General features: G+C 40.4%; 1 protein-coding gene across 2 annotated transcripts in view; it reads left to right on the top strand.

Moving 5' to 3' along the window:
- Positions 1-26,579, top strand: part of plxdc2b (plexin domain containing 2b) — an 83,940-nt gene that overhangs the window by 44,143 nt on the left and 13,218 nt on the right. For both annotated transcript variants that reach the window (XM_023420015.2, XM_023420016.2), the window contains exons 3-9: positions 1,746-1,892; positions 4,994-5,063; positions 12,396-12,518; positions 16,797-16,915; positions 17,842-17,941; positions 22,812-22,907; positions 23,108-23,189. In XM_023420015.2, the coding sequence (XP_023275783.1) occupies positions 1,746-1,892; positions 4,994-5,063; positions 12,396-12,518; positions 16,797-16,915; positions 17,842-17,941; positions 22,812-22,907; positions 23,108-23,189 (737 nt within the window). The remainder of the gene's footprint in view (positions 1-1,745; positions 1,893-4,993; positions 5,064-12,395; positions 12,519-16,796; positions 16,916-17,841; positions 17,942-22,811; positions 22,908-23,107; positions 23,190-26,579) is intronic.

Genomic DNA, 26,579 nt, shown 5'->3' with positions numbered 1-26,579 from the left:
TTTTTTTTTTTTCCTGACACGATTTGTCTGCACTTTAAGCTGTGATGAAAGGCCTCTGGCAATGTTTGTTTAAATCTACAAATTAATCAAAAGTAACACCACCTACATGGCTGAACTCCATTTGGAATTGTGATATTTATCATTCTCTCAGAGGGTCTGCTGGGCCTGAAACATTATCTCTCTGTCTTACATCCCAGGCTGAATATTGAGTAGAGGTATTAGATTATAACTCTCCGAGGGAAGTATGACTCCTTGAAGCAAAATAAACCAAGCAGAGAAGTATTGTGCTTTAATTAATGTTTTGTCTCATGGCCTTTTGACGACCAAAGCGCAGTAGCTCAGAATAATACCACTCATATACCAAAGTGTCCACAGAGCTGTGTGAGCTCCTATTAGTGAGATCACAGTCAGACATAGTGTACACTTCCCTGACTCCCCACTCAGCAAAACATTAACTTTAACAATGTTTTAGATAAAAGCCACAGCTGTAACGTGTCTCATTAGACCCAGAGGGAGACGAGCCATAGGAGGCCCCACGACACAAGCATTCCTCCTAATTCTGTACAGGAAACATAAAAGCAGACAGGCCTCTCCCACGTGACTTATAAAAGTCCATGAATGTTTCTGTTATAAAAAGCAATCCTTACTTTGCAGTCTGGTCTGGGATTTTTAAGAGTGGAAGAAGCTGATTGGCTTTTTTTTTTTTTCTCATTTGATTAGGAGACATTCAAACCACTTCCTGTGCTGATTGTGCTGTAATGAAAACTATAGAGTTGAGTGAAAGGACGAAACGAGTGCACACACAGCACACTGGAGATGACTGTATTGTCATTTAATTTGATTTAGCAGGTAATTTGTTCAGCAGTAAAATTAAAAACACTGATTTTCCATACTGCATGTAAAAGTTTTCTCTCTGTGTAGAGGTTTAAATTGTTTTTAGAAATTGCAGCTTACAGTGTATTAGGTAGCTTTGAATTTGATTTTGGCTTAGAGCAGCTTAGAGGAACGATTGGCCGCAGGATGTCTCTTCATGAATATGAATGAATATGAATGTTCTTTGCACTGTATACAGTACAATAAAGCAACAGAATGCATCAGTGTAAATCACAGAGCTGAGTAGCAATATCCTCTCTGTCCTTCAAGCTATATTAAATTCTTCTGAATAACTACACTGCACTTCACACTCTTAAAGGGCCCATATTGTATAAAGTTAGATTTCCATGTCTTTTTTTAATTATAAAGCAGGTCTAGTTTCTATATTAAAACTGTGAAAGTTTCTAAGCGCTCAGTCCACAGAGAAATGCACACAGCCTGTATTCAGAAACTTACAGGACTTCTGTAACTTTGTGATGTCACAACAAAGCAGTCACAGCCCTCACCCATGCCCCTAGCCCAGCCCACCTGCACCCACCATCCAGCCTTGCAGGATTTGGTTTCTCTGAGTGTTTTACCTGAAATCTGCTATATTTTTATTTGATCACTCACAAAACAGTCATTGGCTCAGAGCCTGCTCTCTTCTGATTGGCTCACCGACCTGTTGTTGCTAGAGCTCCAGGGAGAAGTCTGAGAGAGGAGATGTAAAACTTCATTGGGATGATTTTTTGGTTCTTAAAACCAAAAATATATCTTGTTATGGATCAAAACTTCAAATAAAACAACTGGAAAGTGTAAAATACAGGACCTTTAATATTAAAACCACTATACAAAGTCACTCACAGGGTGCATTTTCTTTTGTCTTTTTCCAGGAGGATACAGATCACAACTACTACACATCAAAAACATATGGGCCGTCAGATCCAATGAGCAAGGACTTGTGGGTAAATATTGACCAGATGGACAAGGAAAAAGTGAAGATCCATGGCATCCTCTCCAACACGCACAGACAAGCAGCGGTAAGCCAACAAACTTGCAGACATTAGGAGATTTCCTTAGTGCTGCACGTAAGAGTTGAATATTTACATTATAGGCTTGTGTCTTGGCAAATTTAAAGGTCTCCTGTTTTCAGACAAATAAATACGTTTTTTCCAGAAGATGTTCGCAGAGAAACTTTCAGTCCTCCAGTGTAACACTCTGCACATACATCACTCTGCACAGTAAAAGTCAATAATAAGTACCAATAGGAAAACTTTTATTAATGCAGAAGGGACTTGAGAGGGTAAAATGTTGCTGTTACCTTGTACAAATGCACTTGTTGAGAAAAATCCATTAATCTGCTTATAGTCAGGCTTTGATTTGTTTCAAGATTTCCCACTGAAATACATCCTGCATGTGGAGATCAGACACATGTACAAACACATACACCGTGACGCAAATCAGATCAGTGATAAGCTTACTGGTGCTCAATAACCGGTTAGTTGAGCCAGTGATGTGTGGTCAAAGATAAAAAAAATAAAGATAAAGCCAGCAGCAACAATAATAAGATTTTTATTTTTTTTTTTAAATGTGAAGTATTCCTTTAAGAATTTGAACAGTTACGAAGCTTTTCCGCAGTGAAGTTTAAAATCTCCCTTCCCTCCACCTCAGCAAAAGCAGGTGACCCATGTGAGGTGCATACTGATGAAGTCACACAAGGCAGCAGCAGATTGACTGGAGAGACAGAGCAGCATGGCAGCAGGGCAGTCGCACAGAAAGAGAGAAAGCGCCCAGTGTGAACAATAGCTGGCGAGGAGATAGAATAGAGTCCCACATTGTGCATTCTGCTCCTCTACCTTCAGTCATGTAATGATGGATTGAACCATACAATTTGAGGCAGGCTATTCTTTTTAGCCACAGAACGTCCTGGCGAAGAGGCGAGGCTTTTCTTCCAAATAGTGTAGGAGGGATGTGGGAGGTGTCTCTGACTTTACTTTAATCTGAGAAGATCAATAAGTGAATTTCCCAATTCAATGGCCAGCCAAGAAATTCAGTCAAAAGGGACATATGGAAATCTTCCCTGGATAGCTTAATTGCAAGATTGCATTGCAAAGAGAAGTGAAAACCATCTGCACTGAAATTCATACACTGTGTCAAAAGACTAAAAATTTAAACAAACACAGTTTATGGTGATTGCAGTTAAAGTCCTGAGAAACTGCATAAAACTCTTGGTGCGGGAACAGGGTTGGAGAGAGCTTCATGCTCCTTCCTGGCACTGCTGCCTGCAAGAGCTTTGGCCCGACGCTGAAAGAAATTGGCCAGTAAGGTCGTAAAACAAAACACAGCCGCAGAGGTCAGCTCCATCACAGGATCGTAGAAAAGTTAAGCTCTGGATTGGCTGTATAGTCAGCGTGATTCAGTGTGGTTTGCCACAGGATTACTCCCTCTGGCATAATCTAGGATAATGTATAATAGCTCCATGTTTACTGAAGACTGTCTATCTCCATAACATTTTCTGGCAGTGGTATGATGTGACATATTCAGTCCAGGGATAAAATAGTGAAGACCATCATTTGTGGGAATGTTCATGAACAGATTGTTATTGTAATACAAAAATGTTAAAGTACTGTATTTTCATTTTATTATGTGTTAATTCTCATCAACAATTTGTTAATAGTATGAGCCCATTTCTGCCAGAAAAAGAAAAATGCAGATGAAAAGTTTGGAATGATACCTATGGTTTCATGTGGTATTATGAGTGTAAATTATAATAAGACAAAAACTTTGACTGAGTTGGTAAAGTTTATGAAAGAAGAAAATTGTCAGTGTCAAAGTGTTACCTCATGTTACCTCAATTCCTCTTAATTCTGACATAGTTAATAGCATAACTTTTTAATGTCATAATTTTCACATAACAAAAAAGCCTTGATCGTACTCCAGGACAGACTTGGACGGTCCGCAGATGCGCTCTAAAAAACATGATGAAATGATGAAGATCAAATTTTGGGCTGCCTGCGGATATCCACGCAGGGGTTTACTCAGACCCACATGGCCAAATGAGTTGGCCTCAAGACTCTACAGCCATGCTACAGTAGCGGCTCTGTGAGGCTGTACGAATAGTTCAGGTTATTTAAGGTGGGCCAGTGTGAGGTCGTTGTATACGGTCAGTGTATCACCTGCAGTAGATATGGATCAGAGCCCTTCCAGACTTGTACGCTTGTACGCTTTATTTAGAGTATTTTTCATTTATCTTGCCGTCAAACAGCCCTTTGCTTTGGAACTACATTTTCTCGAATGTTGAACTACCGTATGAAATGCTAAAGTCAGCATGCTAACATGATGATGTTTATCTGGTATTATGTTTACCATGTTCACCATCTTATCTTAGCATGTCAGCATGCTAACATTTGCTAATTAGCACCCAACAAAAAGTACAGCTGGGACTAAAGGGAAATGCTGTTAGTTTTGTTGGTATTGATGATGTCACTACAACAAAAGTTAGTATGGCTAAAACTAAAAATACACATGGTAAGACAGAACTATGAGATACTTGGTGAACATTGTGTGATTAAGTCAAAATGTTGATATATTTAATACAGTTTATTTAGTAAATGTATTTTGGACGTTTAATGTCACAATTTTGACTTTATTGACTGTTAAAATAGAGATCTACAGGTCTACAGATCGAGTACATACATAAATATGTATTTAACCATGAGTGCCTGTAGAAGCGTCTCCTTAATAAAAAATCACTTTTATATTTCAAGGACAGAAATCTTTCCTCTCATTTTAAGATGTGATGAAGGTCCGATATAGTTTATATATTTTTATGTCCTTGACATTTATATAGTTTCTGATCATCCTCAACAGTAGCCTGCATGTGTAATGTTTTAATGCCTGTCTGCAAAATGAATTTCCATCATGATAATAATAAAGTTGAAGTTGAGGTTCTGTTTTAGATTCCTATTCTTTAATGACCAATGATTGCCCCCCAAAATAAAGCACTCTGGGTCCTTTCCACATTTTCCCTCTGATCTAAATCCTTTTGTTGTTGTTTGAAGATGAGAACAATCTCTTCTCTGATTCTTCTCTTACCTCTATCTTTCTGACCGGGGTCATCTGTCTGCTTTTCCCCTCACAGAGAGTTAATCTGTCCTTCGATTTCCCTTTTTATGGACATTTCCTGCGTGAAATCACCGTGGCAACTGGTGGTAAGTGAACACTGTTCTTGGACTCTGCTCTCTCAATAGTAGTTATTAGTGTTATTATTGGATATACAGTATGTGCTTGGCATATTAGACAGTACACAGACAGTTTTTATTGCTGCAGGGTTTAGGGGGGGAATGTGGTAAGATTTATGAAATGAGTCTGGAGTACAGAGGCATTTATGAAATGGTGAAGAAAAAGAGAGAGTGTGTGTGTGTGTGTACACATATTTGTGTGTCTGAATGGGTCTGTGGTACTGGGTGTACCTGTGACTGTGACATTGCCCCTGTACAAAGAGATCTCACCCATGAACACTGAAAAGGACCAAACAATGAGTTATTTCTCTGGATGTTGTTTCTGGGAAACTCGGCTCTGAAAGGCTCCTCTGACACAAACCACAGTACAAAACCACCAACAACACTCTGCCAGCCAACCAGTCAGTCTGATACAAGACCATTTACTGCTCTCACCTCCATGGGGTAGTCTGCTAGACTTGGATATAAAATTAAAAAAAAAAAACAAACAAAAAAAAAACCCTCCCAAAACTCAGCACCAGCAGCTCTACACCAGACTTAACTGGAAAAGAAACCAGACTGATGGGTTTGGACTGGAAACTGGAGTCCCTCTGCCAAGTGGCCTAGCACACCCTGATAGGCATGGATAAGGAGGTGGGGATATCAGAGGATGTGTATGTGTGGGTTAGACACGTGACTCAGCAGACGTGTCTGCCAGAGTGTGCAAAGCAATTTTCCACTTGAGTCTTGATGGCGAAACCACAACACCCCAACCAGCTATTATCACATCAAAGACTAAAGCTCTGCTCTTTACCCAGCTATTTCAGAGATGCTGCCCCTGCGTTTAGCTGCCACTGGAATAATAAAGAAAAAAATCTGTCCTGTCCCTTATCATCATCACTCTCATTTTCCCACTTGATTCTCGATCACTGGCAAAGTTGTGTTGGCTGTAGGGACGTTCTGGATGATGGTGACGAGGAATGGACGGGCGCAGACGCAGCTAGCAGAGAGGAGATAATGTGAATTTGCATTCCTCCAGACAGAGATGGAGGGATGAGGCCGTGGAAGAGAGGGGTAACCGAGGAGGAGGAGGCAGCTATCTGCGTCTCGCAGGCCTCTTGGGCTTTGTTTCTGAGACGCCCTCCTCCTATCCCTCCATTTCAGGGCCCATCACTCAGCTCGTCCTCCTCTCCCCACTGTACCATCTTTTCTCCCCACTTTCATCGCTGTCAGCAAGTCACTGTTTTTACTTCAGCAAATATTTTCCTTTTGCTACCTACGCTGAAACTCTGCTGGAGAAGATAATTTCTGAACAGAGTGTGATGGAAGAGCAGCAGACTTACAATTACATTTATTCCTTTTTTTATTTTCACAGACACAGTTGCTTTCTAAACAGTCAAGCAGCCAATCGTCACACACATTAGAGATGTGGCCAAGACTGGGTTGGCATGCAGCCTTGTCAAACAACTGAGGTCTAAGTCCACTTTTATGGTTTTTACATACTGTAAATCTAGATTCTCTCTGCAAAAAGTCTCCATGGTAAGAAGTAATTTTGTCTGATTTCAGAGAAATGTTGAAACAAATTGATATTCTGATAGGTATCAGAAAGAATCTCTCCCTCCTTTTTAAGATAATAAAAGGTTTGCAGGCTGAAGTCAGGCAAAATGTATTAGTAAGATATTGATTTATTTTGTTTTCTAACTAAGATTGATGATGATGAAAATGATCATTGGTTGCAGCACTACACCTGTGGTATAGTGTCAGAATGACATCCGGCAGACATCAACAAAACACCCCTTTAACACTGCTACATTAAATTCACTCATATCACTTTACAAAGTCAGTTCAATAGACTACAGCTGCGTAGAAGCTCAAACAGTGAAAAAGAGACAGAATATGTGGAAATGTTGTGGAGAGAGCAAATGGATGATGTCAACAAAGGGAATATTTTTCCAGTCAGGAAGGTACATTAAAGTAACTGAGGCTTCCTGGGTCTGCAGTGACATGCTGCAGGTCCAGCGGTGAACTGACAGGTTGTTTGTGAGAGTCTAGTTTGTATTGAAGGCTGTGTGGAGGACTCGGCATGTACAGACTGCGAATATCAGTGATGATATATGATCTGACCACCGCCAGCTGCGTAGACGGATATCCAGCTGTGGTATGCTGTTTACAGAGCCAGCTGTCGCACTTAACAACCAGAATATAAACATAAATTCAGAAAAACACATGAACATCTTTAGCAAATGATAGTTAAATGCAGTTTCACAGCAGCAGATTTTTTTTTCAACCACAAGAACTAGGGTGTAAGGTTTCAAATACATAACTTGTGTGACGCAGAAAGGTGAAAGGAGACATGAAAGGAAATGGGGTCAGTCTGTGTTCTCCACTTCCCAGAGACTATTATCAGCTGCGACATCGGGGCTGGTATTGTTTTCACCTTGTGTGTGTTTGTGTGTGTGTGTGTGTGTGTGTCATCATGGCAAACTGTGGTGTTAGAGACACTTATTGTCGCGGGTTGTTTTGTACTTTTTGTGTACAGACATGTCTAAATTGTGTTCAACACAATGAGTGGACATCTTTGTGGATATATTTAGGCTCTCATTGCACTTGGTCAGGATTAGGAAAAGATCACGCTCTTGCCTAAATATTGACTTGTATTCACTTTATTAACATGTAAATGAAACTGAAATCTATCTTTAACCAATGCTTTTATTGCCCAAACCGAACCACACACAGACTCAGGTTGCAAACCCTGCTCTCCAGTATCAAAGTGCCCATCCTTCCCCTGACAACATCTCTACAACTTGTGTGTGGTACAAAACTTTAGAACTCTATTTACTGGAAAATACATTGTCACTGGACATAATCCAAGTAATAATGTGTCCCCTGGAAAAATACATTTGTAAAAGTAGAGTTGTAAACAACAGTTTTAAGGTCTAAAAGGTAGGGAGTCAGTGCCACAAGAGGAGAACTTACGTTGGTTTTTTTAGCCTAATGAAGTTTGACTTTAGTGTCTGTTCATGCATGGTGACGATCACTGATAGTTTTAGTCCTCCAAAGAAATCGCACTTGTCAAACATAAAACACATTATGCTCTGGCTGGTTATAGGCCGACTAAGTATGTTTTGTATCAATAAGAAATTAAAAACAGACAAATCTGGCTTCTAATTTGAATAGAAACCTCAAAGTTTAGTATTAAAAGGACAAAAAACAAAACAAAACACGGATAATAATAAAATAAAAATAAATAAAACACGGGTGTGTTTGAAAATCCAGTCCTGACTCTTCCCAGCTTCAGGACAGCTGTGATAAACAGAAAATAGCTTGTAAATTAAACACAGCTCAGTACTAAAGAACAAAGACCTAGTCTAAACACAATGTCCAATAAAGTGAAGCTTTAGTCTAGTGGGGCTGCTAATTCCCACTCATGTTTTTCTTGGACATACACAGCCCAGCACTTTTGGATAGCAGCACATGTAAACATAGCTTGCCAGAGAAAGAATTATCCATCTCCATCCCACCTTCATAAGACCTCATCCTCTACCTCAAACTCCTCTTTTCTTTCTCCTCTCTCCTTGTACATCTGTTCTTCTCCCAGTAACCTCCTCCTCCTTCTTCTTCTGTCCAGTCTCCTTCTGCTGTAAGTGAATGAACTGCCTCTCTATTGAGCGCCATAATGAATGAATAGCCTCTCTACTGAGTGCCCCGCAGCTCTCACCTCTTTAGTGTATTGAGAGGCTGTCTGATTTTCTTTAGACTGTCAAATAAGTTGTATTGTGTTTTCAGGAGATTGCTGGTAGAAAGCAGAGGCAGCATCAGAAATAAAACCCCTCGGACACACAGGGCATTGTGAGTGTGTGTCTGCACAAATGTGTGTGTTTTGGTCGGAGGATTTCTGAGCTTTTTAGAGGTTGAAAGTGAAAGGAGAGGAGTGACAAGGGTCAAAACAAAGCGGAGGCATTTGAGACGTGTTTGAGCGAATGTTGGGTAAATATGAGATGAGATGGAATGTATAGTGGCTGATTTGGAGGAAGTCATTTGTGTCGCGACACAATCAGATTAAGGATTTGAAAGTGCCGTTGCAGCATTATGTGACCATGAAGCTGCCACCAGTGACTGAGTGTACTGCCCCATCATTCACCACAGAATCATGTTTATCTTTGCATTAATGTAGGCGGGTAGACTCAACAACCCTGTCTCTTTATGTCCTATCCTCTTTACATTCATATACCCTGACATAACATGAGGTGGATGCTTTTATCTGATGTACTCTATGCACTGCAAGCACTGAAACAGGGCTGACCTGAATACGATGCCTAAGGTGCTTTCAGACAGGGAGCAGTTGCTGCCACAGCTCTTGGATCGATTGCAGGAGGGTGTAACCTCCGACATGATATGATTAATTAAGCAAATTTTGCTAAGTAGAATCATAAATGTTATTTATTGTCTCAGACCAAGTAGGCAAACTTTGAAGCTGATGCTCCTCCAGTACAGTTCTCTTAACAGATCTGTTTGCTGGTGAAGTGCTGTATCGTTCAGATGACTCACTACCTCTAAAAATCGGTTGCTATAACCTATCGTTTCCCTCGCTGTAGTTTGTGTGGTTGCCATAGTTACATGATGAGCCTAGGCAGCAAGTTGAAAAAGTTAAACCATCATGAACTGGCAGCGGCAGCCGCCCTCCCGTCTGCTTGCTGTCTGAAAACACCCTCAAAGCAACAGTTCGACATCTTGGGAAATAAACTTATTAACCCTAACTTCACTTATTAACTACTTAACTCAAACTAGTTCAGACGACATTATGTTTTTGTGTTAACTGTTGGTATGATTAAAAACACAAGCAGATGTCACGTTGTAATGACCATTTTTCACAATTTTTCAATTTCATAAACTAAAAGTGTATTGATTTATCCAAAAAGATTGTAACTCAGTTAACTGGTAATAAGAGTAACTGTGAGTTGCAGCCATATATACATAACTTTGATGTTTAACATTAATTGACTAAAGATTGATTAATTTACCTTGTAGATATTTATTAGTTTTGTTTTTCCTTCACTGGCGGTACACGAACAGCAGTTACTAATATCCACTGTAAGTCCATACAGTTTTTCATAACTGGACTAAGTTGATCCACTCTTAACACAAAGTACATAAATACTGCGTATACGTTTCTGATAAAAATGAAAATAACAGTAACCATGGCAACTCCAACCACTGAGTCCGACAGTGCGGTATCTCCTCTTCCAGGTTGAGTTCCCTACAGTCAGGACTTCACAAAACTAAATAAAGTCACATCTTCGCTCCCTCCTCCTGCTCTCAGTGTGTGTGCTGACAGAGCTCTACTGTGTACAGAGGTAATTCTGAGCAGGGTGGTCTTTGGGGGAAGATTGATTCCCCTCATGGTATGATCTGCTCCTGATTTCCAAAGTAATAGATGTGTTTTTATAGCCCGCCTGCTGTTTGAGAAGACATATGGTGACATGAATTGGGGATTTAGAGGCCTGGCCTCAATGAGACTTTTCCCAAAAATCCTCTTTTCTGTCTCTGCAGGGTTTTTTTCCAGCATACTTCAGGAAGCCACTTTATATACTGTATTTATCTCGAACTTTCCACAAGAATGATTTCATACACAGATCATTTTATTGAAAATGTCCATGTCCTGACAAAGTGAGGTGAAGGAGTTTTCATAGTTAGCTTACCATGTCCAACACTGATTTAACTCTCATGTCTGTATGAAAGCAGGAGCCGGCAGCTGGTTAGCTTAGCTTAGCATAAAGAGTGGAAAGTGGGAAAGAGCTAGCATAGCTGTGTCTGAATGTAACAAATTGCACCTAAAAGCTCCTCTAAAGATCAGTAATTAACAAGTTATATGCTTGAATATATGTTTGTTTAATCCATATATAAACTGAAGTATAAAGACAACAATATCTGAGAGAGAATGTGTAAATTAATGAGCGTCAGAGCTTCTCTTAGGAGGATTTTGTTACCTTTTCCCTTGTTTCCACTGTTTATTCTCAGCTAAGCTAACCAAAACTTCCTGTGCTCAGATTTTAATATTGATACTCATTGACTTTTCCTGTCAAAAAAATACCATATTTTTAGTCGTTGCTGCCTCATGTATCCGTTTTCATAAAAATCCTACATTTTCGCAACTATCAGCAAGACAAAAGTGGTAAATTTAGCCTTTTTTTTCAATGCAAGGAAGTTGTTAAAACATGTCCATTTTTTGAAGATACTGTCATCTGGAATGTTTCTAATTCTTTAAACTGTTCTTCGAAAGTAAATTACATCAAATACATGAGATTGCCTCACCCAAATACCAGGTTTTCTCTTTGTTCAGAGTAAAACCTCTTATTAAAGCTGCATGTTATGATTCGTTGTGGATATTTTTGCGATCCAGGCGAAGTCAGAGTGAGAAACAATAGATTCTGCTTTGAATTGCTGTTGAATTAATCTCAAAACAGCAGCTTACTTTGCTAAACTTTGTTGTCAGTAGAGAAATTAAGATGCCATTTGATTCTGTTGTCATTAGTTCACATTCTTTATGCAAAGACTGTTCCCTCGTGATGAATAGTGGGCGTTCTCCCTTTTTTTCTGGTGTCCATTAATAACTATGTTTACAGGCTGCTAAGTGATGCATCTCTAGTATTTGTTGACTGATTACGTTCCTCTCAGTGGAGTAATCTATTTGTGCCTCATTGTAGGGGCACATAAATTGGAAAAGTTAACATAATCCCTTTTTGTTGTCATGGTCTCTTGTTTACATCTGTGATTGATGATGTGGCGCAAAAACACACGTAAGAGGAGGGAAAGGAGAACACCAGTGGAAGAACGGGATGAACCAGCTAGGCTTATTACCCCATGGTAATAAATAACTGCTCGCTCAGCGTACAGTGCATTCCTTTAAAGCCCCTCAGATTTGTCCTTCCGTTTCTTGATAAAAGATAATAGTGCTAATTAATCACCATTGGTAGCTGAGGCAGCCTGCAGCACGAGGCCTGGGAGAGAGAAAGAAGGGATCGTTGTGGGCTAATGAGGGGTTTTTAACTTTGGACTGGAGGGCTTGTTGTCTTCCTGAAGGATGCTGTATCAGATAAGAGCTTCATTGAAGGAGGAAAGGTAGTAATGGAGGAAAAAAAAGATTGATGTTTGTTCCCAAAGGGGAAAATCTACCTTAAAACACTTTGTCAAAGCATGCACAACACTATAAGTGATGCATCGAACATCATACATTGGTGTTTCCAAGCGTTTAAGAGCATCTGCCTCTAACTTTGAAGAGTACAGAAAGTTATATGTTGTCTATTTTCTATTTTTCTCCTGCAGGGTTCATCTACACCGGTGACGTGGTCCATCGGATGCTAACAGCTACACAGTACATCGCTCCCCTAATGGCCAACTTTGACCCAAGTGTCTCCAGAAACTCTACTGTTATCTACTTTGACAACGGTAATATCATTTTACTCCTAATATCTTGTTTCTGCAGGGATATGAAGGAGCTGTGGACTCTCTCTTGGATTGTTTAATGCATGAGGCACAAACCTGCATTTTTTGGCCTCAACCAGCCATTTATTCTGGTAAAGGTGGAGTGACATTAGATGTCCCATAGTCTGCTGATTAGCAAGCTACGCCACGGTGATTTCATCGTGTTTCCTGCCGAGCCTGGTGGCAAAAAGTCCGTTGCTCTCAATCTCTGTGTTTGACTTAGTTGTATTTTGGAATACTATCATTAAATTTGTTGTTTGCAACATCCAGGGCTGAAAAATGAAGCCGATACCTAAGTGCAAAACACTGCAGTTCCTTGAATGGCCACTTTAGGCTCAACCCCCATTGACTCATGTTAAAATGGCCAAATTTACAGCCATAATAAACATGTTTACAGCCTGGTACAAAAATTGTTTTGGTCTCTTTAGCAATTTCCTTCTTCATGACAACTTATTGGGGCGGGTGTTGCTTTGAGTGACTTTACAAACAGTCTCTGGCCTCTGCATATGTCCTCAGGCTTTAGAGCTGCTGAAAAAACTGCTAATGGCACTAGCCGGCTTGTTTTTATGACACCCTCTGTGACCTCTGTGACATTCCCCTAAATTCCAGTTACTCATTTTATACTAAATTGATGCCCTTCCTCAGTCTGTGTACCTTCCCTTTGCCATATGTGATGGTTGTTATCCATCAAGTCAGTCATCGCCATCTAATACCTCTGCAGCAGAGTGATGGACCAACTGTGTGACCTTCTGCAGTGGAGCTCATCAGGCTTTAACCAAACTGGCAGTCAATCGATTCTCATCCGGGCTGCTCCTCAAAACACTGTCCATCAGTCAATGTACTGCCAATACAGCACAAGAACTGTATGGTCTCCTGTGCTATGGGAGAGTCAGTTCTTCTTTCCATCAGACTGTGAGCAGTTTGATGAGGCGTTCACAACAGAGACGTATTGTTTGTTCTCGTTACACAAACAGGGTGGTGGGAGTTGTGTGAAACTTCACAGCGACAGTGTGAAGCTTTGTCGTTCAATTTTCACAAAAACAGAACTTTTACTTCTGTTTTTTTTTTTTTTTTAATTATAATCTGCTAAATAAAGACCGCGTGATTGGTTAGGACAAGACTTTTCTGAAGTACTATCTTAAAACTCTCCTGAAGTTTGATAGCGCACAATTATAGAGTCCTGAAGTGTTTCAGCACCTGACAGACCGTGAGTTTGACTGTTGTTGCCAGCGGGCTCTCGTGACAGCTCTGTGGTAAAAATACCACTGACAAGCTGTAAAACATATGTGACACTTTGGGATTTTAACACAACTATAGAATTCTGCTTTAATTTATTTTCATATTTTCATAGAATGAGAAAGGTATTTATTAATCCATTATTCAGTGTGTTGTCAGCAGCTCTGGTTAAAATATCTTCTTCACTAGATTAAGAAAAGTGCAATGTTACAAGCACTATTTCAGACCCAGAAGGATCAAACATACACAAGGCTGACTCAAGATGGTAAAGACTACCAACAGGTGTCACAGGAGACATCTTGATGTGTCACAGGTATAAATAGTAAAAATTTACAAGCCAGATGTTAAAAAGGTGGAAACGTTTCATTGTCCTCGATTTGCATATAGAAAACAGGTTAATCAGATTTGTGATCTGGACAAAGAAAGTGCATAAATGTAGCAACATGTAAATGAAAGTGTCTTAAATCTCAACTGGATTTTGTCTTGATACACTTTGGAGACACTTGAAATAATAAGTGTGAATGGCTTTTGTTCCGGCTGTGCTTTCTTACAATGACAAGTCAAAATTTCTGCTGTGAAAAAGGCCTATGGTTCATCAGAAATTAGTTTTTATACATTAGGAGACGTAAAAACATTTACAATATCAAGAAGTACAAAGGCAAATTTAATAAAATATGAAAAAAAAAAAAATATATATAAGTCTTAGCACAGAGTGAAATAACCTTTAAAAAAATGGATGAGATGTAAACCACAGTAATAATTACCTCACCAGGCCGAGGGTGTGCTGGCGTAATAGCACAGGATTTGTTTTGTTTGTTATGAGTTCACATGGCATGTTAAGCTTGTAAGTGGAATTAGAAACAAGGCCAGTGTGTACTCCCTCCACGCCTTCTCTCCCACTCTGTATTTTTAGCCAGGAAGCCCCAGATAGCATGGCAGCCTCAACTCCTGAACTCAATGCATTTTAAGCAGACTTATATTAGGCTTAACTTCTGCTGACTGGGTAAGTCCGCTGTGCCATAAGTTAGCAGCAATTTAGCGCTCTGTCCTCTCTCTGTTATTCACTGCCTTTCTTCTAAACTCCCTCTTCTCTAGTGCATTACACAGCAACTCTTCAGTACTTTTTTTCCCCCATTTCCCCAATTATAGAGTTGTGAAGTGTTTCAGCACTCAGAAAATGGTGCGCCTTAAACTGCTGACCTTGACACTGCAGTTTCCAATTTGTGATATTAGTCAGATGATATTAAATATCAGCACCATATCAGACCCTAACATGTTTAACCTCCTCCTTTAACACATGAAACATGCATGTCCAGTGCCAGAGGCTGCTACACATGCCACATGTAATTTATTATGGGGTTTCCTGTACAAGCAGACGCCTGTGCTCTCCAAATTGTCAGCAGAGAGGCTAAATTCTGGTCTTTATTTTGGGTGGAAGAGCTCCGGCTGTGTGACGGAAAAATTGATTAGTTGTGTTAACAAACCTTTATTGCCCTGGTGCACAGCCAAATGACGAGCTCTGAAGGGGGAATGGCTTTCACATCAATAGGTTCTCCAGAGTCCACGGTAAATCAAAATAGTGTTAAAAGTAATGTGAGGCCTGCTGTCTGGAGGGTAGAGCTGAAGTCTGGTGCTAATTTAGTACATCCCCCAAATGAAGGCAGCAGCTAATGATCACTTGACTTGATGCGGTCAAGTGGGATAAATAGCCTGTCTGCCTTTAAGAAGCAGTCCAGCGTTCCCGATTTGTATCTGTGATGCTACATCTTTAAAGAACCCCCCCCCCCTTTTTTAATTTATAAAAACAATAAACATTTGACGATGGTTCATAACACACTGTAATGCAGTCATAAGCAGATATAAGGACAATTTAAAGGAGCTATTTGTAAATTTTGTTTTTGCTACATAGCTAACATTAGCATTAACAGCTGTTTACTTACCAGTCTAGAAGAAACGTTGCAAGCTCAGCATCAAACTTCATTCCTTTCCTCACCAAGAGCTTCTCCAGCTGGGGAAAGCAACACCAATGTTAACTCTTGTCTCTATCACATCTTTTCCTCTAAGGAAGTTAGCACACTAACCAGCTAGCTCCAGCACCGACTCATCGCTTTCTGATAGCGACTCACTGTACCCTCCAATCTGCCCTGAGGACGTAGCACTGCTCAGAAGGCGTATTATAACCTCTTGTATCATAAAGACAACAATGGCAGAAGCTCTTGTCAAACAACAATCACCATCACCTGCTCCTGGCAAGAAACCACGTTTGGCGACAGAGGAAACTTGAAGAAATAAGTTTCAGAGCAAATAACAACATTATCTATATGCATGACTAGATACCACTAGAGATGAGAAAACATATCCTTGTAAATGTAAATAGGTGGATTGAGCCTTTACGTTGGTGTCAGTGTTGCCCTGCTGCTTTAATTCATCCCTGGTGGTGATAGCTTTTATCCTGTGTCATTCCTATACCTTCAGAAGAAGTCATTCACGGCGCTGTCACTCGCTTTTGTACAGTATGGAAAACTTTTCACTGTTGTGAAAATTGCCACAACTACAGAATCCGCCAGAGTAACCACCACGCCTTGATTTGGTTTTGTCAAAGGTTTCAGTTTTATGGCTGTTTCATCTCGTTCCAGTGGAGTGTTTTCAAATAAATGCTCACACTCCGTCGGTGTCAATCACCTCACACCCACAGGGGGAAGTGAAGTCTCTGTCAGGAAATAATCCTTCAAAAACATATCACCTTACGAACATGATTGTTACATTGATGTCTTCTTATTCAGAGTCTTTGCCCGGTCAGCGGTTCATTTCACGCTAGATCTGAGACACCAGAGATAGCGTTTCAAAAACAGTGAAAAACAAGTCAGTGTTAAAAAAATAAAAAGTGTCAGCTATATGGAGACAGAAGCTATCATTGCCACTGTCTGTTCTCCTTTTTGTGATTCTTTGTTGTCTGACATGTAGTACTAAACTGTGTGTGTTTATTTTCTGTGGTTCTGGCTCTAGGTACTGCTCTGGTGGTGCAGTGGGACCACGTCCACCTACAGGATAATTACAACCTGGGGAGTTTCACCTTCCAGGCCACGCTGCACAACACTGGCAGGATCGTCTTCGCATACAAAGAGGTCGGGACTGATTAATCCAACCAGTTCTCTTTACACCTACTGAAAAAAGTCTGTCTTCAGTCTGTCATTGACTAACTGTGTGTATTTCTTACTTTGTGTCCGTGCCTCTGTCTGATTTTCACACTGTGCCCACCCTGCATACATTATAAGCCAGAACTTGAGCGTACACATACATATGCATTTTCAAACTACAAAACACATCCAAAAATACTGAAACTAACTATAACAACCAAATCTTCAGACTTTTATTGTGTGCAGCAAAGTTCATAAATCACTGACAAAAACAGCTACTATATAACACTGAAGAAACCAGAGCAAATGCTGATTAAATAATCTGTTCTTGGCGTCTTTTCCAGGCTGTCGAGACAAAGTTAGCAAACTTAAACTCATCGGAATTAACCAGCTACATTACAATAAAACAACTCTAACTACACTAGAATTATTCAGGCTTTACTGAGACATTTCATAGAAAAGGAACATTTTTAAATCATCATAGTACTGTATGTACAGGCAAAAGAAAACATGACTCACTTTCCACTTCTCCCCAGTCCCACACATCTTACAATCTGCTTCCCTTTTCTGTTTCTAATTCTGTCTGACTTTTTAAAATGTCTTGCCCCATTTTCGCATGTTTTCACTCGGGTCATTATACTGAAGTGAGTGTTGGCAACGCAACAAAATAATGGGTTTATACTAATGGGTTTAAGTATATTTTTGATTTCAGTGAGCAATGTTTATTCTGTACACCAAAGATAGCCTCATGCTTACTGAGGATGCATGATGCCTCAGCAGGTTGCTATGGGAGATCGTAATAAATGGCAGAATCGGTGGTGCTGTCAGAATGGTGTGGCCTGTTTCTATTTTTCAGCCTGTCCCAGACAGATCGTCGTGGTCCTCGTAATTGATTTTCCCTTCTTCTATTTCAGATCCCTGTTGAGGTGTCACAGATCAGCTCTGTCAATCACCCTGTGAAGGTGGGCCTGTCTGATGCCTTTGTGGTGGTCCACAAGATCCAACAGATACCCAGTGAGTCTCCAGCAAACACGCTCTTCTAGCTTTTAGCACTCACTGGTCCAGAAGAAGATATTCTCAGTTAATCCAATTGCAGACTGTTTTAAAAAACTAAGAAATAGAACAGCAGTCGTCCAATCATAGCTTAGCAACCATCAGTAGGCACAATAGGTCTGTCATGCTTTGGATTTTTTCACATGAAGAAGCAGTGCACCTGGGGCTGTAGTAAGACTGTCACCACCTCTGCTCCGGCACCGGTCCATCTCTCTCAGTGGGCATCGTGCAGAGATTTGGGCACAGCTCCAGATCTGCCTGTCCTATTTGCTTTTGAGTTACCGCAATTCAGGCCCATTAAATTTAAAGCAAATGTGAGCAAAGGAGAAACACATAAAACCTTTGTACCCACAGTCAGACTCTCCATCTTCCACGGGCTCTGATTCAAAGCCTGCCACAATAATGAGATGACAAATATGAATTATTCAGTAAAATTTAAACAGTTTTGATTAGGTACGTTAAGTTGGATAGTATTTATTTGTCAAAGTTAATTTCTTTTATTCTCTTTTCGTCCTTCACATGGCATCTTTATCTTATTTGTAGTATGTTTTTTTTAGTTGGCTTAAAGAGTAAAACTCTCCAGATTATTTAGACTGGTATCTGACATTATCTGAAGGCCTTTTCTACAAAATCTCTTTTAGAAAGCTGCAGTTGGCACTGAGAGATTGTATATTGAACCTGTTAGCACAGTCCGCCTAGACTTCATAAACCAAGCTGGCTTTGATGCCGCCGACACAGCATGATGAAACCAGTGTGTGCCGCTGCTTGGCTGTGGAGTGACGAAATCTCGAATAAAAGCGGGTTGAGACTGAGGTGTTGTGTCGAACATGAATGATGTCTCTGAGGAGTGCACGTGCTCCTCTTCTGTCAGACCTTTTCTCTGCTCTGATAATCCATCTGAAATGATCACAGCTCTGATTCTACTTCTCAAGAAACTATAACGCTAATCGCACCTAAAATCATATTCGGGGAGAGATCAAGCAGCGAAAACTGAACATCTTCGGACACAAAAAGTTAATACAATGACTGTCTTGACCTCATTTATGTGTCACATTAAACTAAAAGTGTGAACATTTGTGGAGATTGCTTGGTAACTAACCGTTCACTAAGTGAGACTCTCCTGAGTTACTGTTTCCACGCCGGTCAAGGGTCTTAAATATGCACTTGATGACTACGTTCATGACATCGTGCTAAAAGACTGAGGCTATAGCTAACAGGTCCCAGTCATCATCCTCACCATCTGATAACCCCAATTAGCTGTTCATCTTATATTCTTGTTTATTAGTTTCAAACCATATGTCTTCACTTAAACAGTCCTCATTATAAAAGCCTTTTCTCTCTTAGGAAAACTGAACTGACCGAACAAACCAAAGTGTCTGGCAGACATAAAGCTATCGTGGTTAATGCTGGCCAGGGTTTCTGGAGTGAATACATCCAGGAAAATATCTACACTTACTGCTGTAGGTAGTAGGTTAGTTACCCAGACACGCTAACAATTGCAGCTTTTGTTAGAGCTAAACAAACACACTATTTAATCAGTTATATTTTAGGTTTCGAAAAGGCTAAAAAATAAATAGACAACACTCCTCAAATTCAGTATCATCTTTACTTCAGCCACATGCACACTGCTAATCTAAAGCCTAATAAACCTGCTGTGCCTCGTCATGGTTTCGTAGCTATGATTGGACAATCTCTCAATAAACATAATCAAACTCTTGTAACGGTTGATACAAACAAGTCTTTATTTTCTCACGGTGCAACAAGCAGGTGATATTTGTGAAGAGCACAGGTTCATATCAGCATCTGAAAGAAAAGGGCAACATTTGCATCCTGCACCTGTCAGTCCAGAGGGATTGATGTGGCCCATGAACTGTTGGCAAGAGCTTGTGGAGAAAGCAAACGCGCTGTGAGCAAGATCAGAGGTTTTTTTTCATAACGATGGTCATCATATTGATACAAATATCGGAGAAGGGCCCTTTAATGGGAGAGTATTCATAGATGGAGAGGGATTAACCTTTAGAAAAAGCAAGAATCAGGAGTTTTCAGGATGCCATTCCTGCTCAGTTCTCCATAAGCAGTTCATCTGATCCCACAGGCAGTAGGTTCAGTTTATAATGTGTGACCTTAAATCCCCCTTTGTTCTTGCACTCAGCATATACAGAAGAAATGTAGGTGAAGATGGTGCTGAGGGGACAGTTCTTGTAGAGGAATATTATTCAGCTAAAAAATAAGTAAAGAATTAAAGTTTTGCCATGTTGGTATTTTAAGATATGTTAAGCCTGAATCCTAACAGCGGAAAAAGTAGACAGGAAACCAATGACTGCTACAGGCTCTACCATGAAGAAGTGTTCCAACTCTGTGAAGTGTCTCTGCAGCCAATTACTGCATGGCAACCATGGCAACCAGAGGGTCATTTTTTAACCCCACTGTAGCTTTGCCTTGGATTAAAAGCTCAAATAAAACATTTTACACTGCCTCTAGAAAGAGCATGCCCCCAGCACATCCAGTAAAGACAGAGATGACGGAGAAGATTTGTGGCTGGGGTGTGTAATTAACAGGTCAGGTACAACCATGTGTGAAGACCCAGGCTTTAATTTACTTTCCCCAGGCTAGATTGTACATTATCAGTCACAGTGAGTTATTCTCAAACTAAAGCCAAAACACTTTTTCATATCTTCTTGCTTTATTTGGATTAACAATCTTTATTCTCAGGATGGTGCCAAGACTGGCGCTGTTAATTATAAATGTATGATATATGGTTGTTTTTCTTTTTAGGTTTTAGGGCTTAATGCTCAATAATTTAATTTCGTTTATGGCTGAGCTCTGCTTAAGAAGAGACATTGTGATTTAATATATTGGAGATATCAAAGAGCCAAGAGTGTAATCATGAGGTGAAAAAGGTCGATTGAACACATTGAAAAATTTCAATGTAAAAGTACAAAGAGTGCTGTCTGATGAGAGGAGAGCGTGAGCCCGCCATTATTTCACAATCAATGTTCAGCTCAGTGGCTTGACATCATATGTCATGCAGCTCTTTGATTTGAATGAATAGGCAATAAGAGGCAGCCTGTTGTTGTGATCTCATCAAAGAAAATATGAATGAAATACTGTTTCTTAATAAACATCATACATGCTAAGGACGGCGGCACTGGATCTTCTCTGGGTATGATGTTATGATATAGGTTAACTCACCCTGTTGTGCGTAATTGATGACACACTTTTGCAAATCCTGCTTCTGTTTGATAGTATCAGTGGAAGGTAACTAAATCCTCATTAGCTGTTGTTGTGTTGTTGTGGCTGAGACTCGGTTATGTTGGATCTGATTTGCAGCTTCCTTCCACCTAACAACCAGAGGGCAGCGAGTCTGCACAGTCTGCCCACACATGAGCAGCCTTAGGCTGGGGAACTGACCTTCCTCTGGCCCCCACCATGTCATTAGGCACCTGATAATCCTTTTTCTAGAGGCAAGAGGAAGCCAGTCACCAGGGGAGGAGATGAGGGGAAGGAAGGGTGGTCTTGTTCTGAGGTTAGACTGAGCTGGCTCACATCTTCTGCTTTGATCAGTTGTCCTGTGTGTAATCAAACCCAGCAGGTCTGCAAGGAAACAACATCCCATCATATGAGAAGAACAACACTGGAGCCAGCTTGGTCAACAATTCCTAGACCAAAAATTAATCAATCAGGCAAAAAAGTAACCCTGGATTGTGTTAAAGGAGTAATTTGATATCTGTAAACTCTTATTCTCTTTCTTACCCAGAATAGTTAAAGACTGATTCCACTCTTAGCGTAAAGTCCAGCACAAAGTCCCCTGTAAAACCGCAACTTGATATTTTTATGCTTCAGATTTTCTGCAGATTAATCGAGATATAACGTGTTAGAGGGCTTTAAGGGTACCTTTTGACTTTTGGACACATGCTAAGCTTAGTTAACCTTCTCCTTGCTGTAGCTTCATATTTAACGGAAAGACGTGAAAGTGGTGTTGATCTTCTTGTCCAAAATGTGAGACTGTTCCTTTAACTTTGAAACTGTTTCACCAGATGGTAATATTAAGTGATGAATGAGACTTGAAAGTCACTGCTTGGTGTATATGTTACACAGCCATAGTCTGGTGTGTTGAATTTCAATTTTGTAGCTCATTGGTCGAGCAAATACAAGTGCTATAAGAGATGTCATGTATTGAGCAATGTCACGCTGAACATTGCAGTGCAACACAGTCTTTTATTCCACAGATTTACGGATTCATTTTTGGAACTCCTGCATAGAAAGTCACATAAAAATCCAATTAGAGTTTAAATTAACCACTATATCAACAGCACAGAGGAGTTATTATCAGATCTGTTAAAATATTCTGCACTGGAAGACCCTTTTTGACTTTAACAAAGGATGTATTTCATCCTCCTCTTTTTCCATTTCCACTGATGGCAGTGAAGATGCATGGCCAGCAAAAGCAAGCAGCCCATTTTACACTGGCCCATATGAGGGCCAGAACGCAATAAGAGTCAATGATGTATCTAATCAATCGCTCCATCTTACCCCGGCTGATGACTTGCTGTTACAGATGACTGAAAAGGCTGCCTTTCAACAGGGGCTGATTGATATCAGCTCCCAGGGGAAATTGCCACCGTCCATTGCCAAGTCATAGGCTGACACTTGGGCACAAAGAGAGGGGAGAAATAAGTGCTGTGGTAGCATCCCACATGACCTGATTCTGCCTCCCGCTCTCTTTCCGCTTTCTTCAGGGACCACTTGTCCCAGTTTTTATCTCTGGGTGGAAGATTTGTGACGGTTTGTTCGCTCTCTCACTCTGCCCCCTTCTTTCTCCAAAATATAGACGTGAGGCGGAGGACAATCTACGAATACCACCGCGTGGAGCTGACGAAGACAAAGATCACCAATTCCACAGCCGTGGAAATGATGCCTTTACCCAGTAAGGAGAATTTATTGTAATAGCTATTGGCACAGTCGCAACACAGTCCACAGTATAGGGATCTTAGTGTTATTCGATCAGTTCTCTATCATTATGAGACCTTTCCAGTGGACAGGACCTCGGCTGTATGTCAATTGCATTATTGAGTGCGTAACATGTTTGACAGAAATTTGACCTGTTTTGATCTTTGTCCTCTGCAGCCTGTCTCCAGTTCACCAGCTGCAGCACCTGCATCTCCTCACAGATCAACTTCAACTGTAGCTGGTGTCATCGCCTCAACAGGTCTGATCTCTGGACACTTTCACCTTCAACTCCTTTCACATCTCTCTCTCTCTAACACACTCTAACTAACGATTATTGTCATTATTGACTAATCTGCATAGTGAAAAAATAGTGATAAACTGTCCATGACACTTTTCCAGAGCCCAACATGACATCTTCAGGTGACTTGTTTTGTCTGGCAAACACTCCAAGAATGAATGATATGCAGTTTACAGATATGTAAAACAAAAAGAAAGAAAACCTAGAGGCAGCTGGATTTCTTGTGTCCTTGACTGGCACTGTCTTACTCCAGGGTGTCCACTCCCACAGAAACACTCAGGATTAACACTTCAAATTTTAAGTATCTTGCTTTTGTCAAGGTGAAGGTTCGGGTCATAGTTTTGGATGTTTTCAGTTGAAACAACATCCTGCTGGGGTCTGCAGACCATCTGCAGACATCTCATACATACAGTATGATGATGAAAAAATTATTTTTCTATATGGGATCAGGAAACCTAAAAGGATTTTTCCTCTATTGCCATCGTAATAGAAATCTATCCAGTGAATGGGAAAGTAGTAGCTGTACTATTTAGACTCTACAGCGGCTTATTCTAACATTCATTCAACGCACACCTGTTCTGTCAACCTCTGGTCTCCCTTTTATCTTATCCTTCCTGTCTCCCTGCACTTCAAACAAAAGTAAATATTTGAGCTGCTAAAGAAGTGTTAGTGTTCCTCCCTAGAATTTCCTGAAAGCTGAAATGTGAACTGTGGTGGGTTTTGTTTCGTTGGGTAGAACAGTTTGAATTAAAGAGGCAGAGAGGGGGAAAATTATGGAGAGATAGCAGAGCTGTGTTATCATCCATACAAGTTAAGAAAGTCTCAACTTGCAAGCCAACAGATGTTTACTGTGCTGATAAATGTCTACCCCTGAATTTGCTGAAAATGTTTCTTGGGAGGTTGTTGTCTGGGTTTATTCAGAGTGACTCGGGGTAGCCATTATCCCTTCTCTTTGTAGGCTGTCGTTGCATTTTGGACGCCGTTTGCATCAAATATTAATCTGCCACTCTTTTATTTTGGACTCATCAGTCATTCTGTGAGTAACATGGTTGACTGGAGAAATGTGCAGCACTCCTGCTCTGTCCGTAGAGATTAGTTATTTAGGACTTACACGGGGTTTTGGGTTTGACTTTCCCTCTGCTCTGCATCTTAAATTCCTCTTCCTTTGACAGAGACGAACTAATTTACGGCGCAGCGACATGAAGACGTGTTTTTCCTCACAGCGATTCATGGACGCTGTGGTGAGATACTGTACGCCTGTAGCACTGATCTCATTAAGCTGCGTTTTAATTAGCTTTCTAACAGTGTTAATATCTGACTGTTCAGCGTCGCTCTGCCCTTTGTATCCTTCAGACACTTCCTTTGAAAAAGGCAAACATGCTTTAAACACGCGCTAATTAAAAACCGTGGCGGCCCCGTTGGCTCCGGGGTTAATGAAAGGCGCTGACATTTAAAGAGAACAATCCTAATGAACTTCTCTCAGTGAAGCGCTGGGAAGGTGAGAGCACAGCGCCTCTCTCATGCTAAGTTCTGAACTGAATCACTTTGCTATGGCTGATGTGTGTGTGTGTGTGTGTGGGTGTGTGCAGCCCGCGCTGAGTCGGGTTAATAAAGCATGACAGACATCCAAGTGGACCCACAGTGCGCCATAAGTGCCTGTTCAGCCTAACACTGATGTGTAAGGAGGAAAAGCAGGGATTTGTTTACCTAAAATACACAGCTGGTGAGCATCACCATTGCATCTCATGGCAAATGAATGGCTGTTGAATATTGAGTTTTGATATGTCTTAGTCTCCCAGCAAAGTGTTATTGCATCCTTTATGTTGAGGAATGGCGTAATCACAGGCTCACAGATCTGCATATCTAGCAGGGGTGGGAGAAGTATTCAGATCCTTTACTTATGGAAATGTAGGAATACAACTATGTAAAATACTTTGTTACATCTAAAAGTTCTGCATTCAAAGTCTTATTGAAATAGAAATACAGAAATATTCTCGGCAAAATGTACATAAAGTAAAAATTATGCTGTTTGGCCCCATTTCATAGTGTTGTATAATTTTAGGATTATTATCACTGGGGCATTAATGTGTAAGAAGCATATTTGTTGTAGCTGGGCAGTTTATTCTGTCTATAAATGAGTCGTAAAAAACAGATTTTGAAGATAAATAAGAAAATTTCAACCAGTTTTTAATTTAAATTGACTTGTTTTAGAAATGTTCTAGAAATTAGTCTTTATCTTGAAACAAGAAAGTATAAGGCAGAAACATTTTGAAACAAGTTGGTTTACTTTGAAAACAAGTAGCAATATTTCTTACTGCACCAGATTTATTAGAATAAGAAAGTAAATCTTGCATGACTCCATTTCAGACTGAAATAACGTGATGAAAAGGAGATTTGGTTGATTTAGTTGATTTAGCAGCAGCAGGTGCAGTTTATTACAACAGGAAGTGCTACCTGAGCAGCTGCTTTGTCAGAAAAACAGAAGAGCAACTGGTGCATCTGTTTACGGTGCCGCCGTCAGTCAAAAGTAATTACAACTGCGATCTGATTTCATGCCACACATGACGTGAGTAGTTTGAGCGCACAGCAGCTGGTTATCTTGCTGAGGAGTCGGAGGTGTGCAGCCTCCGTCCACCTCAAAATCCTTCATCCAACAGCTCACGATGGCTGCTCCATCTCATCCCATTACTGGCTTGAAAAAATTACATGCTGACAAAAAAAAAAAAAAAAAAAAGTCAGAAATGACCGTTGTCTTGTTTCATGACAGCTTCACAATAAAAGCCACTCAGTGTTTTGCCAACTGAATTCTTTTTAGTGCGAAGCTGCAGCAGGAGGGTTGATGATTTTGCATCAGCAGTGAATTAATATGGAGAGTTGTGCAGAATGAAAATCAATAGATAGTATGAAGATAAAAATTGGGGATTATAACTTAAGGTACAATACGATACTAAGGATAGGAGGTTACTTTTCGCCACTGCAAACAATGCAAAGAACTGCTTATTTGTCTTGGTGGCGTCTCATGAAGTGGGACTGAAACCCAGTAATGCACTCCATCCATCCTGCTGTGCACGTGGGAAACCCGAAGAGAAATATTCTCCCTCATGGGTTCATTTATATTCAAATGAAGCCCCTCAACCCATTTCTAATTAAAAGCACTGTGGCTCACTGCATTATAGCAAATCGCTGAGATGGATGCCATTGAGAGGAAAACAAAACACAAGCTCCCAACAGGGACAGGTTAGACCAGAACCTATCCGTAATATTGCGTCTCATTCTGCTTCCCTCACCTCCCTCTTGGGGGGAGAGCAGTCGGGGAAAAGTGGAGGATTAAGCAGAGGAATCTGTCTCGCC

The sequence above is a fragment of the Seriola lalandi genome, unplaced genomic scaffold (genome assembly GCF_002814215.2).
Source record: "Seriola lalandi dorsalis isolate HSWRI2012SDOR001 ecotype SW California unplaced genomic scaffold, Sedor1 jcf7180002054616, whole genome shotgun sequence".
NCBI classification, from domain to species: domain Eukaryota; kingdom Metazoa; phylum Chordata; class Actinopteri; order Carangiformes; family Carangidae; genus Seriola; species Seriola lalandi.
Note: the sequence above shows the minus strand (reverse complement) of the source record. Positions and strands in the feature narration are given on the sequence as shown.